Source organism: Lampetra fluviatilis, chromosome 30 (genome assembly GCF_964198595.1).
Source record: "Lampetra fluviatilis chromosome 30, kcLamFluv1.1, whole genome shotgun sequence".
Taxonomy (NCBI): domain Eukaryota; kingdom Metazoa; phylum Chordata; class Hyperoartia; order Petromyzontiformes; family Petromyzontidae; genus Lampetra; species Lampetra fluviatilis.
In genome coordinates this window covers 10,173,526-10,194,011 of record NC_136304.1, presented here as the reverse complement: position 1 = coordinate 10,194,011, position 20,486 = coordinate 10,173,526, and the positions used below count along the sequence as shown (strand labels likewise).

The 20,486-nt window shown below is 52.1% G+C and overlaps 1 protein-coding gene across 3 annotated transcripts in view; it reads right to left on the bottom strand.

Annotated features, from left to right (window-relative positions):
* LOC144943265 (equilibrative nucleoside transporter 1-like) overlaps positions 1-20,486 on the bottom strand; it is an 80,047-nt gene that overhangs the window by 33,225 nt on the left and 26,336 nt on the right. For all 3 annotated transcript variants that reach the window (XM_078870603.1, XM_078870601.1, XM_078870602.1), the window contains exons 4-11: positions 11,569-11,774; positions 10,579-10,721; positions 8,857-8,991; positions 8,614-8,711; positions 7,215-7,284; positions 4,351-4,454; positions 1,714-1,819; positions 722-807 (exon numbers count right to left, since the gene is read on the bottom strand). In XM_078870603.1, the coding sequence (XP_078726729.1) occupies positions 722-807; positions 1,714-1,819; positions 4,351-4,454; positions 7,215-7,284; positions 8,614-8,711; positions 8,857-8,991; positions 10,579-10,721; positions 11,569-11,774 (948 nt within the window). The remainder of the gene's footprint in view (positions 1-721; positions 808-1,713; positions 1,820-4,350; positions 4,455-7,214; positions 7,285-8,613; positions 8,712-8,856; positions 8,992-10,578; positions 10,722-11,568; positions 11,775-20,486) is intronic.

Sequence of the window (20,486 nt, the reverse complement as noted above, 5' to 3'; positions counted from 1 at the left end):
AGACCTTCGATTAACATGCTAATTTCTCACATTAACATCACTAGCCCCGCCCACTTCGTTTATGACCCTTGGGCTACACCCATTTTAAACCTTTAAAACAGTCTGCCTCAGCAGCTTTCCCCATCTTTTTTCCTCCTGATGACGATCACTTGTGTTGTGATCGAAACGTCGTAGTTTATTGTAATTTATCTTTTTTTTTTACCTATCTACGTGACTTTACCGAAAGATCCAAAGAATATGAATTCCTGCAGTTATGAAAGTTTTAAGTCAAGATTTAAAAAGCGTTAGAGCTGCGCATTGGACATGGACCCGTATCTAACAGAGAGGGGGCCCTTGACCGTAAAAAATATGGCAGCTCAACAGGATTGGTTCAAGCGAGCGTGACTCTGCTTGGAGAGACACCAAATGTCCAAAGTTTCCTTGTCTATTTTGATGTTTGAGCATTAATGTGGTGATGGCGCTTTGGGGTTGCCAGATTTGGGCCAGAAAGGCGCTACATGTCGAACCAATAATCAAGTTTACCTGACTTTTGTTGAACCGAATGCTGCTGAAATGATGCACTCTCAGAATGCCGTGCTGCCGATGGTATGTGTCTAAAAAATATTTATTTTTTTTAGTGGTGAAAGAGAGATGTGAAGGAGGCATTTTTTTTTCTTTCACAAAACAACAGCGGGGTTAAAGAGGTGCAAGAGTGGCACGGTGTAAAGGGGCTGACACTCACCCACATGTAGAGGGCCGGGAGGCTGCGCCCCACGAAGTCACTGAAGCCAAATGCGAGGAAGCCGCACACTGGCTGGAAGAATGTATCTGTGTGCGTGATGGGGCGGGGGGAAGGGAGGGCAAGCGTGAGCATGAGAGGCCAATGCACGGCATCTCTGTTGAGCGTCACTCTGATGCTGAACTTAGTTTTGTCTTGGATCGTGGACCAGGATTTCACAATCCCCATATTAGCAAGTTTGTCTGTGCTCGGGTAAATTCATGAAAATCAATTTGGAGTTTACACATTCTCTCTCTGTTCCTGTGGTCGCGTTGGTTTTTCTCCAGATCATCTGGGTTTTCCTTCCACATTTAGAATCAACATCACGCGTTTAGAGTATTTGGCTCCGATAAATTTCCCTGTGATAAGCCACTTCACTGAGCTGTCATTTGTGGCCAGGTCGCTTCTGAAAAATAACTAAATAGCTCAGTGGGCGTTACCTGGCAACAACAAAAAATTAAAGGCTCTGAGAGCCACGCGAAGATGTCACTTTAAACAAGGACAGGGAAAGGGCTCAGGCTTATAGAATTACAGTTCTGTTATTAACACATGCTCAGATCCTTCTGCGACTAAATGACGCAACAACATTGCTGATGGCGGAATTAATATAGAGGTCTGTAGCACTGTTACAGTGTTCAGGTGTGGTGTCGCGGTGTGCGTGCGTGTGTTCAGTTAGGTGGACAAACAACATCATAAGAGTCGAGAAGCGTTTATGAGAGATGAATTAACAGTAGGACATTGCACAGTTAAGGGAAGCGGATGAATGAAACGTGGTGTGCGCGTGTCATCTTGGCCTTGCCTAGGGAAACCAGACATCGCACCTCCGATAAGCATGGTTGGCTTCGTACAGTGCGAGATAAATTAAACATACACGCAAACATATCGAGTTATTTGGCAATATTTGTTTGGGATTTTATTTTGGATTGAGGAGAAAAATCTGCGAGTGATCAACTGACTCCATTTGCTATCGTCAGTGACGGTGTCGACGCGAACAGTGATGGCTGGGAAGAGGGTGAAGGTGAGCCAGAATACGCAGCACACCGAGAAGGCCGGCATCCAGATCTGCAGACACGCAGGGACACGCAGAGGGACACGCATTTAACATGAACAGTCGTGTTCTCCTATAACGCGGTAGTTGCATTCCTGAAGAACACCGCGTTATGGCAAAAATTGCATTCTATTAAATCATAATATAGGGGTAAGGCCCAGTCCGCGATAACACGTGAGATGCGTACACAGGCCGAACAAAGACTGAGGCACGTGGGTAGCATCTAGAGCATCCAGCAGCATCCCGCCTTGTGCGATGATGCTACGCTGAGGCAGCTGTACGACCGCTTATTCCTACTCGCGCGACGTAGTTGCGTTCGCTCGATCGCGTCATATCCAATTCGCATTGCGTTATAAAAAAGAAAATGTGTTCCCGAAAACATCCACCACGTTATATCCAATTCGCGTTATGAAAATGACATGCGGCGTTATAGGAGAACAGACTGCATTGACAATCAAAGCCACATGAGGAAAACTCTCTCGTGGAAAGGGAGCCAAACACGATCACGGTTTCACCTTCTCTTTAGCAACGGAGCAGTGCTCATCCCTAGACCTGGGCCAGAAATGGAAATTCCACATTCCTACGCAAGGCAAGTGGTACTCAGTTGTTGAGCATGGGATGTTTTAGCTCAAATGACTTCACACAAGATAACAGTACGATAAGGCCGTTCCACCAGTTTTGAGGTTATATACAAGGGAGCAAAACATTGTCAGTATCAAAAATATATTGCAGAAAGAACCAGATGGCAGGCCAGTCATTTAAGGGATCAGTTTTGTTTGGTGATTCCTAGGCTAGGCTATATCCTTATATCTTATATGACTTCAGGTGCTGCAAGTACATCACCAAAAGACAAATTGATTCTTAGATAGAATTGTGACTGCAAATATTTAGGGGGTGGGTAGTGCCACAAAATACATGGTTGTGCTGTGCTTCTATGCTCTGCTCCCCACCTTCACCACTCCGCACTGACAGTGGGGTGACACCCTCATCCAGCATTGGATTGACAAAGGAGCTGTAATTGTCCATACACGGAGTGAATCTTACACGCCGAGTATAAAGACAAAGATCCCCCGTATAGCCTTTTAACAGAATGTTGGGGCAAGTGCTGCTAGCGATCACCTATGAAGGCCAGCACGCTACATGACGAGGTGCGTGGCCAACACCATTCCCTGCCACCTTTGTCTCCCCAGTGGCGATGTTTACACATCACACGAGGTACTCGTTGAGGCGAAGTACGCGCATACGTATAGAGCTTCGGTCATCCTCTCAGCAGCTTCTGGCTGGCCATCGAACAAAAACGGTCACCCAATCGCGCGCTTTCAGGTGCGCTTCTGCAGCCATCTGGAACGATCTTCCTTCCGATATTATGAAGCCACTGGGAGCTATGCGCCCTTAAATATAGTTTGAAAACTCATTTCTTGATAGCTACTTTTTTGTGTGGTTGGTTTGTTGTCCTACCCCGCACCTCCGATTAGCCACGGTTGCCTACGTACGGCGCGAAAGAAGTTCAACATACGTACATAGAGTGCTTAGATCATATTACACGAGGAATACAATGATTGGTCCCAATACAATGTCATACTCTCTCCCTCCTTTTGACCACAGAAGTGGCATTTTATGGTCAACACACACTGCCGTGCCTGTCAATTGCGTAATTTCTGCAACAGTACACCAAACAAATAATTATGTCTGTCTTGCAATTACCAGCCCAGAGGGTATTCTCTTGAAATAGCATTGCATGTGTAGTGCTTGGACCGACACGACAGCTTCTTGTTCTTCCTCGTTTCTTTATTCAATTATATAGTTCCACATTTCTTCCGCCAACACCGCTCAAAGTTCCTCCATACACTCCAACCCACAACTCTCCGTCAACACTGCTCAATGTTCCTCCGCTCACTCGCTGCGCTCCATTGGCCTCGCTCGCTCCGTCTGCTCCTCCGTCGACTCTCCTCTCCGCTCTCTCTCTCTCCAGCTCGGCTGCTCTTTATCAACTCCGTCGTCCCACTCCGTCGTAACTCTCCGTCGTCTCTCTCCTCTGATGCTTCCGTTACTCCGCTGCTACCCTACACTGTACTCACTCTATCCACTGCTACCCTACGCTGTACTCACTCTATCCACTGCTCCGTCTCTCCATCCGTTCGTCTCTCGTCCCAGGCACCAACTCCCGTTTCACTCCACCATCTCACACTTTATCCCCGAACCAATTTCCCCTAATTAATTAGGTCATCCCCCGCGACGCCACTCGCCCCCAGCCCCCCCCCGTGGCACGTGGCGTTGTTTTTCCAGACACGCCGGCGCCAATCTCGGACAACAACCCCTCTCGTCCAATCAGCGCCCTGCAGCCCCCTTAACCATCACGCCACCTTAATTTGGGCAACAACAACGGCCAGCCAATCAGCGCCCTGTGTCCTCATTCGCCCTCACTGTCCGCCACGTGCGCGCATACCGACCCAGCGCGTGACGCGTGTCTCAAGCACTACACATGTACGTATACATGGGATGGTATATCTTAGAACCCTTGTTTAAATCACAGAGTACAACAGACCTGTTTCATGATGGCACATTTTCTGATAACGCTTTGGCGAACGTTTAAGATGTGTTTGTTGTCCGGGCACATGGTGTTATCCTGAAACTCTCCATTGTGCTTATCTGCAAAGACAAAGATCCACCAGAAAGGCTTAACATACTGTTGGGGCAAGTGATGTTTGGTGAAGCACCCGTTATACTGAATTATACTTGTTTGAATTATCCCGGGGTCATGCTGAGTATTTGCAGTAGGACGGGGTGATTGATACGTAGGTTCCAACTGAGTAAATTTGGGGGCACATTTTTTCATTATTACACGCTTTCTATTAACTCACTCTGTTGTTGTCGTTGTCATATCCTCAAATATTGTAACTCAATTTTAACCCACTTCCCAATGTGGTATCGACTGCAAACTTGGTATACTTATGTCATACTGATGACAATATATTCTATCCAAAAAAAAAGTATTTTTAAACATTCATTTTTATATGTTATGTTTCGGCTTGGGACTAATTGTCCACGCTCAACTGACATTGACTGTAAATCACCACGGTCCCTTACGTTATGGCAAGCTTTGCAGCCACTTCCAGGAGTCGTGGAGTTCTGCCATTACGAGTACGGTACATTTCATTAAAGCGTGTTTATTTATATATATATGCAGACAAATTTGGACCAACGACACCTAATTTTGAGAATGACGTCACGAGATATTTAACTTCCACTGTGAAACGAACGGGCCGCGTGTTTTTGTTTACGGTTAGCACGCACATCGCGGTACGGAGTGGAAACGTTGCTGCCACACCTTTCACTCGCTATGTGTTGTTGTTGTAGTAACCACACACACTGCCCCCATCCACAAGGGTTGCTCAACATGGATTCAGGAAGGTCTGCGTGGGACCAAATGGCCAGGCAGTATGTAACAGAGATGTGGATGAGGGTTTCAGAAGTTATTTCATTCGTTTAGCACAGAGGCCGGCAACCAAAGTAACAAGAAGAGACATTTTTTTCGATTTCGGTAAAAAAAAGATCTACATTTCAAGAGCCACAATGCACTGTGTGGTGAAAACGAGACGTCACGAAACAATCCTTAAAGAGCCGCATGCGGTTCTGGAGCGGCAAGTTGCTGACTCCTGCCCATGGTAGACTGGACTTCCATTGTAAACTGGACTTCCATGGTAAACTGGACTTCCACGGTAAACTGGACTTCCACGGTGAACTGGACTTCCATGGTAAACTGGACTTCCATGGTAAACTGGACTCCCATGGTAGACTGGACTTCCATTGTAAACTGGACTTCCATGGTAAACTGGACTCCCATGATAAACTGGACTTCCATGATGAACTGGACTCTCATGATAAACTGGACTTCCATCGTAAACTGGACTCCCATGGTAAACTGGACTCCCATGATAAACTGGACTTCCATGGTAGACTGGACTCCCATGGTAAACTGGACTTCCATGGTAAACTCGACTAGTTGGTTAGTTAATCATCTTCATCCCCTATGGGACAAGGCCGCAAAGAGTTCCCTCCACTTCTTCCTGTCCTTGGCAACAAGTTGAGCCTTGCCCCAAGAGAGGTTCATCACTGTTACCAGCTCGTCCTTCACGGTCTTGCGCCACGTGGTAATCTCTTCATTTCATAGAGGACTTGGGCTGTCTTTGATGTCTCGTACATAGTGTGGATGTTCCATGTACCAAGTCTTATCTTGGCTTAAGGACCTAGTATGCTCTCATTCACACTCGTGGCTTCCAACAAGCCTGTAGGTAAACTGGACTTCTGTGGTCAGGGGTCGGCAACCAAAATAACAATAAGGGCCATTTTTTTCGAATTCGGTAGAAAAAAACCTCAATATTTAAAGAGCCGCAATGTAGCGTTTAAAGAGCCGCATGCAGCTATGCACATCACGCACATCCCATCGTTCACATCCCATCATGCACATCCCATCGTTCACATCCCATCATACAAATCCCATCATCACATTCCATCATTTACATCCCATCATGCACATCCCATCATTCACATCCCAACACTGACATGCCATCAAGCACATCCCAACATTCACAGCCCATCATTCACAGCCCATAATTCACATCCCAACATGCACATATAATCATTCACATCCTATCATGCACGACCCATCATACACATCCCATCACACACATACCATCATGCACATCTCATCATTCACATCCCATCATGCACATCCCGTCATACGCATCCCAACATGCACATACAATCATTCACATCCTATCATGCACATCCCATCATTCACATCCCATCATTCATATTCTATCATTCACATCCCATCATTCACATCCCATCATGCACATCCCATCATGCACATCCCATCATTCACATCCCATCATTCATATTCTATCATTCACATCTCATCATGCACATTCCATCATGCACATCCCATCATGCACGTCCCATTATGCACATCCCATCATGCACCTCCCATCATTCACATCCCATCATTCACATCACATCATGCACGTCCCAAAATTCACATCCTATTATGAACATAGCACCAAGCACATCCCATGCAACCTGCGGCTGATGGAATGTGTACAAAGTAGCTCCGCTTTCTTCATTGTACTCATTTCAGCAATCTCTCTTCTACGAGGGGCATTCTTCCAGCAGCTTAATCATTCGTCTTTCCTGCTGTCAAAAGAACGCACAGAATGCGTCTGTTTGTAACATCGTGACTTGAACGGGAGAGTTTGAAAATATACTCTTTGGTTCTTTCGGTAAAGTCACGTAAGTATAAAATATATCAAATCAAGTTTGAGTTTGAAAATGTTACACGCCAGAGATATTGAGCGGATTGAGGGAAAAAAAGAGGTTCTTCAAACAGAGAACAGCCGAATGACATACTACCTTCGATGCTACTGACGTTTTCCTCGATTTGGACTTTGGTGTCTTCCATCAAGTAGTACATGGAGAACCTCTGCAAAAGAGCAGTGGGACATTGGACGATCAACGCAAGTGGTGAAACATAGAGAGAAGGTAGCCCCATTCACGTGTATTAATGCTGCCGCATCTGAATGCATGTAGAGTACAACTGCCATTATGTGTTCAACCGTTTCAAGGGCAGTAGCAATTGGTGTGCATGTACAAAATAGTTGTTGGTCGTTAAGCATCTCCATTTGGTATAGCCCTGAGTGGTAGGAGGCAAGTGTTTCTGTGCAACAACCGCCTATTACATCCCACAAGTAGCACTGATTATTTGAACCTAGAAGAACGGCGGTCTAAGATAATGGCCATTGACTGGGGAAAAAAGATGGTAATTGAATTGATACCACAAATGTAACACAGGAGCAGAGGCAGACTGCTCACACTAGATGCAGCTTCGAGTTCATGAATCAATGCGGCAATGACAGGAATGCGGCCATATAAAAAAAAATTGCAATAATTATTTCATTTCCCGCGATCCGCAAACCCGGTCAGAAAATCTTGCGGGTGGTGTGGTCAAAACCAGTTCTCGTGATGTCGAAGCAGTCGGAAAACGAATGTTGTGAGCGGCTGAACACGAAGCTGCACAGTCTGTTGCCATATAGCACCACCCAGCCTGATGACGATTGGCTCGCTCCGCCTTCCAAAGGCAAGATTTGACACCTCGTGCCCTAGACCTGGTCGGACGGTTCCTGGATTTAACAGACCCAAATCAACGGTGAATATTGACCTTGTTGAGAAAGTCTCAATATACTGAATAAACCTTCGAATCGCATCAAAGTTGGCGACAGATTTTCTGATTCAAACTTAGATTTTTTTTTTTTACTGTTTTATAAGGACCGGTGTGTTATGCTGCACTGGTGTGCTGTCAATACGTCAAAATACAGGCTGATGATTGATGACGATGTGATAATCATCTTATTTTAATTTACACACCTCTAAAAAAAAAATTCAAAAGTGCTTCACGTGACATCTCAAACCATTCGAAGGGCACCCCCGATGGCAGCTGTCCCTGTGCCGGCACAAAGGGACAGCACCTGGACTGCGACCGGCGTTCGTCTGTCAGTAGGGAGCGACTATTGCTGCCGTATAATCCCAATCGAAAATATGATCGACATCATCACCACTGCCACCACCGGTTGGGAGACAAAGGAGGCTGAGCATGGACGAATCCTCATATTCCACCTCCAATGTGCCACGCTAGCCGTGACGGGTCCTTGCTGACTAGCGGTCATCTGTGTGGCTGCGTGGAGGATCGATGTGGAGCGCGGTGTTTGTCGTGTGGCGGCGGCGGTGCCACGTGCGGCGCTGCGGTGGGGCCCACCAGGCGGGAGAGCGACACATAGCACAAGATGGTGATCACGGTTATGATGCAGGCCGTCACGAAATACCAGAACGCCACCGAGCTGTTGTCGCTGCTGCCTGCAGGATAGAGAGAAAGCAGCGGGTTTCACAGTTGACGTTGTATTCTCCACCCACACCCTCCACCCACCGTTCCCGGCCAACGCGTCCCACTTTTGGCTTGGACCCCTTCCCAATGTGATGTCGTGCGTCCGACATTTGTTACCGAGGAGAGCGAAGATCATGGCCAGGGCCGTGAACATTCCGGATATGCCCACGCCGCTCATCACGGCCGTCATGTAGCTGGTGGGGAACTGACCCGCCAGGCCGAACAGGCTGGCCTCAAACACCGCACCAAACACTGTGCACACGTACACGCACGAAACACATAGGGTCCGCTGTTATCTGTGGAGACATTTGGAGACAGTGTGAGCAGCTGTCGTGGCCTGTGTACGATTTGTGTTCATTGAGCTTCTTTCGCACCGTACGTAGCCAACCGTGCTAATCGGAGGTGCGGTGGAAGGACAACAACCTAAACAATGTATGTTGAACTTTTTTTGCGCCGTACGTAGCCAACCGTGCTAATCGGAGGTGTGGGGCACATGAAAGGGCAGCATCACTAAACAGACGCCGAGGTGTTCCCAGTGTCGATGTCGGTACACGACATACACCACCAGGTATTCAATCAAGGCTGAGTCCATCTAGATGGGGCCCAGGACTAGAGGCCGACCGAAACTGAATGTCGGTTTTGGCCGAAACCAGACCGAAAGTAAAAAATGTACTTTCGGCCAAAACCGAAGCCGAAACCGAAAGTTTAACTTCACTTTCAACCGAGACCAAAACAGAAAGGTATATAACCGAAGTTACCGAACACAAGATTCATGAAATATGTCATGATGCAATGCTACTTTAATTAAAAATAAATCTAGAAATAGGCAGCTCTGTGACACGTTTGCCAATCGTAAAGTTTGAAAACGTCAACGCAACATTTTTCTCGCACCTGCCGTTTTCTGTTCCGCTCCTCAAAATAGAATTGAACCTGACTCGATTGTTGTTTCCACTTCAGCCAATCGCTCTTTTTAGCTTTTAGATACTTGAGAACGTCGCTTTGTTGTATTGTTTGTAGCTGCCGATTTCGAAGGCTGTAAAATTTGGCTCGCGCAGGTCCACAAATAAATTCCTTCCAGAGCGTCACCTATCGACCGAATTCTCTGTCAGAAAAAAAATGCAATTTCGAGATTGTTTCTTTTTTTACCGTGCAGATATTTTGAGCATCACGCGGGAGATGCTGGCTTTTGGTTTTGAATCGTCAGTTGGACTTTTGGGGAGATTCACGGATTATTGCCGTGCTTAAGATGAAAGTGCTTTGCTGTAGCCTGGGAACGCGTGGCAGACCATCTGCCCAATAATATTACTGCTGTTTGGATCCGACCCTTTCCTCAGCAACCTGCCAGCGACCGATCGATGAATAGAAATATAAAAGAGACTGAACAAAATCTTAAAGCGTTGGCCTCCGAGCAGAAGTGCACGCTGGTAAACCCCAGATACATTTGAGAAATGAGCTGTGCGCAGAAACCCACTCTACTAAATTGATGTATCTCCCGAGTTCATGCTTGGAGACCATTCTGCGTTCCAGGCGTGTAACATTGTCATTACGCTGATCTCTGCAATTAAATATACTATTCCATTGTTCACGTGTAAAACTATAAGAATGGAATGAAAAGCGATTCTGTGGCATGACTCGTTCCAGTATAAGCAGCAATGGCATAAAACGCTTGTGGATGTTGCCATCCCGCGAGTCTTAGCGAGCAATGAACATGAGCCGATTAACTTTGGATATGTCTGGAGGGCAATCTACAATAATACAAAAATAGCTTTGCAAAACAATTGAGTAACGAATAGCAACGACTATTGTAGCTGCGGGCGTGTGCTCCCCGATGAGACCTACTATTGATGATGAACACGCTTATTATGGTGATGATGAAAAAATCTTTCGGGGACAGCATCTTGACCCACACCAGCACTGCTGTCAGCACAAACATGGCCAGGTTTCCGAAAAGGCCAATCAAGATGCGTACCCTGGAAGACACTCTGCAAAGGGAAACAGCAGAAGGAAGGAGTGTATGTGTGAAACGCCATTCAGTATAATACCATAACAAGGTAAATCATTCATGAAATCGGCGAGACTAAAAATGCCTTCACAACATTTATTGGGGCGCCACGGTGGCGAGATGTTAACTACCTCGCCTGTTATGCAGGAGGTCGTGGGTTCGATCCCGACCCTAACGCCTTCTGTATATTTGAAGTTTGCGTGTCTCTCTCCCCGTGGTCGCTTGCATTTTTCTCGGGGTCTTGCAATTTTCCCCTCCACATTTAGAAGCATGTGTTTAGAGTATTTGGCAGCTATAAATGTCCACATGATAAGTCACTTGGTTGAGCTATCATTTGTGGCCAGGTCGCTTCTGAAAAAGAGCTACTAGCTCAGTGGGCCTTACCTGGTAAAATGAATAAAAAAGTTTTAGTAAGTGTTGCCTGTCGCAGCTTTAAATATGCATGTTTGTCGAACTTCTTTCGCACATTACCGAGCCAACCTCGCTAATCGGAGGTGCAGGGGAAGGACATAAAACTAAACACAAAAAGCAGTATCTAATGAGATGCGTTTTCAAGCTAGTATCGTGGTCTAGTGTCTAGTAGTGTAGTGTGTGTATAACGTAGTGTGTACTGTAGAGTATAGTGTATAGTAGGGTATAGTCTAGTGTGGTACGTATGTTGAACTAGCCAACCATGCTAATCGAAGATTGTGCGTGGGGCAAGGATAACAAACTTAGACATAAAAAAAAGGCCGTGTCCACGGCTGCCACGCTCCACTACTGGGCGGGCACGTGGCCGCAGGCGGACACAGGCGTGCGCGGGGTCCACGCGGTGCCAATCGGCTCACCTCGATTGCACGAGGGTGGTGAGGACGGAGGCGATGAAGATGGCCACCATGGACACGAGCGTCATGGCCCCGTCGTAGCGTTTCGCGAGGACGCTGTCCGTCCTCTGCGCCTGCTGGGTGCCGTTTGCGGCGAGGCTCCCGTTGCTGACGAGGCTTCCGTTGATGCTGCTCTCGTTCTGCACGCTTTCCAGCCGATCCCTGAAGTACTGGGACAGAAAGGGAGGGAGGGAAAAGAGGAGGAAGAACAAATGTTATGGTTCGTGTGTCGTTCATCATGCCCCTGACATCCACTCAAGACTCCAGGCTGTGCTTGTAGCAAGACGCAAACCACGACACAAACAAAATATTTCGTAAAAATTTTGCCCAGGGCTTTAACCGGTGTTTCTTGAACTGCCACAAAAATTGCTTCTACCTGCTGCTATGATATATGGTTCTGAAATATGTTTATTAATGACTAAGCACGGTTGTTGTTTTTTTTACAAAAATTTTAAAGCATGCAGATTAATGCTTGAAATGCAGAGATGGCGGTGGCTTCAGGTCTTCATCCAGCAGTAGATTTATCATGGCTGATGATGATAATGTAATGTGAGGTTATATCCGGGTCGTTAACGGATTACAACTCGTCACGATAATTGGCTCTGCCGGTCCTGGTCCATAGCCAATGGGGGGAAGCCTAGGGGCGTGACCCTGACATAATGGAAAGGTGACAGCTGTTTGTAGAGGATTGGTTCTGCTGGCTTTAGCCACAGCCAATGGGGAGACGAGTCAGGGGCGTGGTCCCGGGAGCCTATGGTGGAGTCTGGAAGATTCCATAGAGGCTAACCAGGATTGGTGGAAACGTACCACGTGACCCGGGTATTAAACAGGGGTGGAGACGAACAACACGTGGTCAGAACTGGAACGAACGAAGGGGAGAGGCCACGCGAGAGCGGGGGTCCAGGCTGCTACGTGGCTGCGCGCGTCTCTCTCTCTTCTATCCCTCTCACGCTGTCTTGTCAGCAGCGTGAAGGAGTGCTGTAATGAACGACGAATAAAGACCGGATTCCAGAAGTCGCTTCAACGACCTTTATTACAATAACATTCAGATTTGAATGAGCTCCGTTATTCCTCCTACGTGTCATCGTGATTCCAGTGAGTGCACATGAACATGTACAAACCACTGGAGAATGAGGGGTTTGTAGGTGTTTTGTAACCATACTTGCATTGTCTTTGAAACTGATTGGCCTACACCAGAGACAGCCTCCATATATTACCAGAGCATGTTTTTGTTTGCAAGTTCATTACAAGTACGTGTGGTTAATGAAGACATGATTCCTTACAAAAGGTTTCTGCTTGGTGTTTGAACATCTTAACACCTGTTTTATTGCCAGGAAGGGTAAAGCCTATTCTTATACTTTGATACTGGCAAGAATGGTCCCATCTTGTAGTATACTTCACCACGCTGGTCAAGGCGGGCTGTTGTAGGCGTGGAGCATACAAGCACAGTACAACAGTGCATTTTGCTACACCACCCAGTTCCATTCACCACGGCCCCTGTTCTGAACCTATAACACCTGTTATATGCATGGTGGTCTCATATCCATTCGCTCTTCAGGCCTCAACCCCTGCGTAGTTTTCTGACATCTTACGAGTTTTCTTTGTATATTATGGGTGATTAGGCCATAGACACTTGTCAATATCCGCTATCGGGCGAAGGCATCCCCACTGTCGGTCATTGCATTTGTAAAGGAGAGCCGACACAAGATTGCAGGGGTTTCATCATTTAATCCTTTTCTCCCATCCACACCTGTCCCCAGCCGTCCCAATATCGTTCCCGCCAAAGGCCCCCTCTTCCCACCTGTTCTCCCCTTATATCCCCTCGATCACCCCTCCCAATATCCCTCCTATTGGTGGGAATCCTTCCCCTGACACCCCTACATCACCCCCCCCCCCCCCACCGGAGAAAAAAAACCGTCCTCGGTTCTGCCTCCCCCATGGACCATTTAAGTCTCCCCATGCCTCCCCCCACTGACAGTGACGACAGCCCTTAACCCCCCCACAACCATACAATGCAATATAACACAACAAACTCAATTGCGCAGCCTGCCCAGGTCTCCAGCCAGCATCCCGTAACAGCCCAGACATCCACAGGCAGCAGATGACCGTGGCGGCCCCCTCCTTCGAAGGCCCTCTCGTCGCGGTCCCTGGTTCGGTGGTGCCGGTGTCGCCTTGCCTGGCGCCGCTGTCTCTCCGGCCCCCGCTCGTGCCGCCGCTCCGTCAGGCCTCACATGGGGTGCTGTAGGTGACAAGGGAACACAGGGCACCGAACCCCCTACCGGTCGGCGCGTGGTGGTCGGCGACCTTGGCCTGGGTAGGGAAGATGATGATGATGTTGGCAGTGATGTTGGTGGTGATGTTGGTGAAGATGACGGTGGAAAGATGTATGGCTTAAGGCGGGTGGGGTGTACAAACCATCGTCGCTTACCCAGTTGGACCTGGACGCACTGCGGTCAGAGTGCTTTAATGACCTCGACCGGCCCTTTCCAGGGTCGGTGCAGCTTTGGTGAGAGGCCAACCGGCACCTGAGGACAGTGTAGCCATGCCTGGTCCCCGACTTTAAAGGGCTTGGCTGTCACTGTCCTCTCCCGTATCCGTACATTACTCTCTTGGCTCGTGGCCGATGCGGCCTCGGCTGCTTGGCGGGCCTCTCTCAAATAAATGAGGGAGGTCTTTAGTGCCTTCGGCCATGCGTCGGCTCTTGCGGGAATGTCCGTCAGCTGCACCTCAATAGGCGGAACGGGATCCCGTCCGTACATCAGGAAAAACGGCGAGAACCCCGTCGCCGCGTGCGGGGCCACCCTGTACGCCGCTAAGACCGAGGGAATGTGGAGGTCCCAGTCGGAATGGTTTTCGTCCACCACTTGGGACAGCATGGCCGCTATGGTGCGGTTAAGCCGCTCTACCATCCCATCGGTCTGGGGATGATACGGAGATGTTTGGACCTTTTTAGTGCCCAGGATACAGCAGAGAAATTCCTGCCCTGATCCATGAGCAACCGCTCCGGTGCCCCCTTATCAAGGACATAGCCTCCCACGAAGGCATCGGCGATGGTCTGTGCCATTTGGTCCGGGAGGGCCCACGCCATCGGCCACCTCATGCAGTACTCGACTCCGACCAACAGGTATTTATTTCCCCGTGGCGTGACCGGCAGTGGTCCCAGGATGTCCAACGCAACTAATTCCTTGACCCTGGTCACCGTGATGGGCTGTAGGGGCGCCCGGCTTACCCGGGGTGGCAGCTTTCGCCGCGCACATTCGACGCAAGAAGCGACCCATCGATGCACGTCAGCGGTCATACCTGGCCAAAAGTACCGACCCTGTAATGTGTACAGTGTCTTCGGCCCCGCCAGGTGCAGCAGCTGGCGGCCGTGTACGTCCATAACCAATTGTTGACGCAGCGACTCCGGAACTACCAGGCATCGCCGGCGCCCTGTCGGGTCCCATCGCATGAGGAGGTCCTCCCATACGATGTACTCCTCCCCCCCTGCCTCTGCTGAGGCGCGTAGCGTTTGCAGTGGGCCTTCCTCTAGCTGTAGCCATCTCCAATCGTCCAAGGTCAGCCCCAGGTCGTGGTCGGTCAGCTGGACCTCACCCTGTGCGCCCTCCGCCGTGCGTACGGGAGCGATGACCGTCCCCTCCGGCCTCACCTCCTTGCAACGTGCCCCGCCTGTGGTGCATGCACAAGGGCCCTGGGGCGCCAGTCGGGACAATGCGTCTGCGTTGGCATGTATGGTCCCTTTGCAATGCACTACTTGGTACCTGTACTCCTGCAGGCGCTCTATCCATCTGGCCAGCTGGCCCGAAGGCTGGTCGATGCGGAGCGAATACTGCAAGGCCGCGTGGTCAGTGCGGACCGTAAATTTGCGACCATACAGGTAGGGTCGGAATTGCTGCACGAAGTGAACGACTGCCAGGAGTTCCCTACGTGTGACGCAGTAGCGCTGCTCCGCTGATGAAAGCACGCGACTACCGTAGGCGATAACCACCTCCCGACCCTGCTGGACTTGCGACAAAACACTGCCGATGCCCACATCGCTGGCGTCCGTGTCCAGGATAAAGGGAAGGCCAAAATCCGGAAAGGCCAATGGTGGTGCATCTGTCAGACGTGAGCGCAGCTGCTGGAATGCCTCTTCCTCCAGAGGGCCCCAATAAAACCTCTGGTTCTTCGCCGTCAACACGTGCAAGGGCTTGGCAATGGTTGCGAAGTTGGGTACAAACCGGCGGTAGTAAGAAACGAAACCCACAAACCGGCGTACCTCTGGAACCGTTGTGGGAACAGCCCAGGCCCTCACGCAGGCCGTCTTTTCCGGGTCTGTAGCCACTCCAGACTCACTGACGATGTGGCCCAAGTAGCGTACCGACGACTACATAAGGTGGCACTTCGACGGCTTGAGCTTCAAGTTCGCGTTCCGGAACCGCAGGAATACCTGACGTAATCGGTCAATGTGTTCCTCGAATGATCGGCTGAAAACAATGACGTCATCCAGGTAGATGAGGCACGTTTCCCATTGGAGGCCTGCTAAGGCCAACTCCATTATGCGTTGGAACGTCGCCGGCGCAGTCTGGAGGCCCATAGGCAGGCAGTTGAACTCGAACAGGCCCTGTGGTGTCCGGAACGCTGTTTTAGGCCGGGAGTCTGCGTCTAGTGGGACCTACCAGAACCCAGACAATAAATCCAGCGTACTGAAAAATTTTGCTCCCGCCAGTGCATCCAATGAGTTGTCGATACGTGGTAGGGGATATGCGTCGGCCAATGTGATGGCATTGAGGCGTCGGAAGTCCACACAGAATCTCAGTGACCCATCTGACTTCTTGACTAGGACCACCGGTGCCCCCCAGGGACTCGAGGATGGAGAAATTATGTCGGCCCGCAGCATCTCCTGCACCGCTTGTTGAATGTGCCCTTTTTCCATTGGGCTCATTCTATATGTGTTTTGGCGCAGGGGTGCGGCATCTCCCGTGTTGATGTGGTGCTGCGACAGATTTGTGCGCCCTAGGTCAAACGGTCCCCGGCTGAACACGTCCGAGAACTCCTGCAATAACGAGTGCAGCTGCTGTTTCTGGTCGGGCGGCAATCCCGGCTCAGGCCCCGCCAGCTGGTCCATCCACGATTCGGCCCCTCTGTCCTCGGACTGGCTGATGCCGCCTACAAGCTCGGGCTCTGTCCCTGGGGCTCCTAGATACAAGGGACTAACGTGGGCCAGAACTGTTCCCTCCTGCACCGTCGCTGTTCTATCGGAGGTGTTCAGCACCTGAATGAACAGATGCTGGTTCCTCTGTACAATAGTTTCGGCTCCCACCAGCGCATGGCGATCCATGGCAGCTGACGCCAGAGACACCAGGATGGGTGAGTCTGGTCGGGCTGTCACGAGGGGGGACCGATATTGCAGCGGAATTAGCATCTGGGCTGCCGGGGGAATGGAGACAGACTTACTGACCAGAGCCTGCACGTAGGGTACACCCCAGCTGGCCCCCTCCACCTTTAGGAAATGGAGATGTGTTCCCTGGACTTCCACCCGCCCATTGGCCAGATCGATTTTCATTGGCATCCGCCTCAGAAAGTCCGTCCCCAACAGGCAGGGTACGGGCAACGTTGCAGAGACAAGGATGGGTCCTGCTACCGAAAGCTGCCCAATCTGTATTGGGGCTTCAACCTGGCCCAGGAAGCCCATGCTACCTCCATTTGCTGCAATGAACGTTGTCTTGACGGGGACTAAAGGTCGGATTTTATCCGGCAGCATCTCGTTCATGGTGCTCGAGATGATCGTGGCTGATGCCCCCGTATCCACAAAGATACGTGCCGACACTCCCGCGATTTCACCGACCAGGACCGAGGTTCCTGACGTGGCCGCTACCACCCGCCTTGCCAGCTTCCTCCATTGTGTGGCTGAGTCCGGCCACTGACCAGGCGGCGTCTCGTTATCCTGTGGTGCATGGTGAGATGATGGGGGATGGATGTGAATGGACCGAAGATGGGGTTCCTCCCTTTGGAGTGCGTCGCAGCAGGGTGAACGCGCCCTTGTTACATAGTGTGGGCTTCCCCCTGGGTTGCGGGCTGGGCTCTCTATGTGGTGCAAATTGCCCCCCCTTGGTGACGTAGGATGAGCCCCCCTGGTGTGGGGGGGCTGGGGGGGCCCCCTCATTGTAGGGGGCGGTGGGGACTGGGGGGTGGGCCTTCCCGTGAGCCCCTCCCTTCTCCCCTCCCTTTCCTTTGTCACGGGGGCGTGGTCCCCCTGGTTCCGTCTCGCTCTGCCGCAAAGCGGTGGTGAGGCAGGCAGTGGAACTGCTCCAGGGCGCAATGTCAATTTTGTGGGTTGCCTCCGCCCCAGGGCCGTTGCCCCTGGCAACTCGCCGGCGTCGCAGGTAACTGGTGATGTCACGCCCGCCGGCGACGTCACGCCCGCCCGCGAAACCACGCCCGCCCGCGAAACCACACCCGCCCGCGACGTCACGCCCGCCCGCGACGCCACGCCCGGCCGCGACGTCACTGCCGGCCGCGACGTCACCCCCGGCCGCGACGTCACTTCCGCCCGCGACGTCACTTCCGCCCGCGACGTCACTTCCGCCAGCGACGTCACCTCGGCCCGCGACGTCACCTCCGCCCGCGACGTCACTTCCGCCCGCGACGTCCCTCCCCGCCTCGGCGCGATTCCCGGCACGGTCCCCGGCCTCGGCGCGATCCCCGGCGCGGTCCCCGGCCCCGGCGCGATTCCCGGCGCGGTCCACGGCCCCGGCGCAATTCCCGGCGCGATCCGCGACACCACTTTCGGCCGCGACGTCACTTCCGAATGCAACGTCATGTCCGTTCGCGACACCACTCCGGGTCGCGACGCCACTTCTGGTCGCGCCGCGATCACCGGCCCCGGCGCTATCCCCGGCATGATCCCCTTCCCCCGACCAGGACAGTGGGGACCGGGAAACGACACCGACGGCGCCCACCCCGAGGAGACTCCCGGTGAGTTCGCGGCGTCGGGGTTGTAATTGCTCGGCCCGACCGAGATGCCGGGTGGGACGGCGTCACTCGCCTGGATCCTGTCGGCGTTCGGCCCCGGAGGGTTCCAGGTGGCGTTGGCGGCCTCCGGCTCCGTGCGGCACCCCCTCGCCACATGCCCCTCTCGACCACAACGGTGGCACACCCACAGGGCGTTCCGTCGGGGGGGCTCGGCGCGATGTTGTAGAGGCGGCTGCCAGCGACGCGGCGGCTGGTCGCGCCCCTGATCCCTCTGCTCCGCCAGTCCCCGGATCGCCGCGTACACCTCCCGCAGCGATGGCTCCGGCTCAGACGTCGGGGGTCCGTTCCCAGCTGCCCCACAGGCAGCCTGTGGCGACGGTGCAGGTTCGGCGGTTGGTGTCGCTGGACCCAGTAGCGCCGCGGCAACAGCTCGGCTGTTCCTCCCCGCCGCGCCAGCCACCGGGCCCACGGGTTGCGCCCGGCCCATGACCTGCTCGTGGGCTTGGATGGTCCGGGCAGCCCACAGCGAGGTGCGTTCCTCCGGCATCAACACGGGCATTACAACGCCAGCGCGGCAAGCGTAGGCGATGAGGTGCTCGACCACAAGGTCCTCGAGCGCTTCTTCAGCCAGGCAAGGGAAAGCTCTCCTCGCCAACACGAGCAGCGCACCCCTGTAGGCTAAAGGGGATTCTCTAGCCCCTCGCTGGCGGTCCTGGAACCGTTTAAAGGCTCCTTCCGCCGGGCAATAGATCTCCCCCAAAGTCTCGTAGGCCGCCTGTAGCGTGGTCTTGCTGTGCGAGGGAAGGGAGGTGTAATAGGAGAGTGCCTCTTCGCCCAGAACAAATGGCAGTGCTCGTAGTGCCTCTTCGTCTGTCCACTCGAGAGCGTGGAAGGCAGCCTCGAATCGGTGGACAAACCCCTCCCAATCTTCTTCCTCAGCCACGAACTTGTCGACGGGCCCCAGCCGACGCGGCCGTCCTGCCACCTGCTCTCCGTGTTGGGTGTTTAGCCCTGGGGGTTTTGGCGGGAGCGGCGGCGGCTGGCGTGACGAGGTTGGTTGCGGCTCCTGCCTGGCCGGCTGGTCGGCCTCCGGGTCCCGTGGCCTCTCCTCCCGTAGTACGCGTGGGGGTGGGTGTCCCGGTGCTGGCGGGCCCCCCATAGGGAGCCTCTGCAGTAGCTCCTGGAGTGCCCTCTCCACGCGGGCCATGCGGTCCTCCATGGGGTCCTCCAGGCGATCCGGGCCCCCTGCTGCTGCTTCTGATAGCAGGCCCCCTTGTTGCCCGGGATGGGAAGGATCCCCAGCCCCTGCTTTCTCTTCTCTCGGCTCTTTTCCGCGGGGATTCTTCTTTGTAGCCATTGTAGATCCCACCGCTGCCACCAGATGTAAAGGAGAGCCGACACAAGATTGCAGGGGTTTCGTCCTTTAATCCTTTTCTCCCATCCACACCTGTCCCCAGCCATCCCAATATCGTTCCCGCCAAAGGCCCCCTCTTCCTGCCTGTTCTCCCCTTATAACCCCTCGATCACCCCTCCCACTAACCCTCCTATTGGTGGGAATCCTTCCCCTGACACCCCTACACATTCATTGACGAGCGGCGTGGCGTCCGGAGGAGCTGGTACGGCACCGTGGTGCTCGGTCTGGCACCACGGTCCACTCAAGTCCCAGGGTGTGCCGCAGTATTTTTAGAATCACAGGGAAGGAAGGGAACCTCGCTGTTCACGAGCTAGAACCAATGAACTCTCTCCACCTCCCACCCTCCATGCCGTTCAGTGGCCGATCACAGCCGCCATCTCCTGCCACCTCCCCTCAGAGTGGTGTGGTGGACACTTTACAGGAAAATGAGGAAGATGACGTTTTTGCCACCCAATGGTGTGCAAGGTACTGCTTATCTATGCAAAGACGCCGCCTTCGTTAGTCGTAATACGCA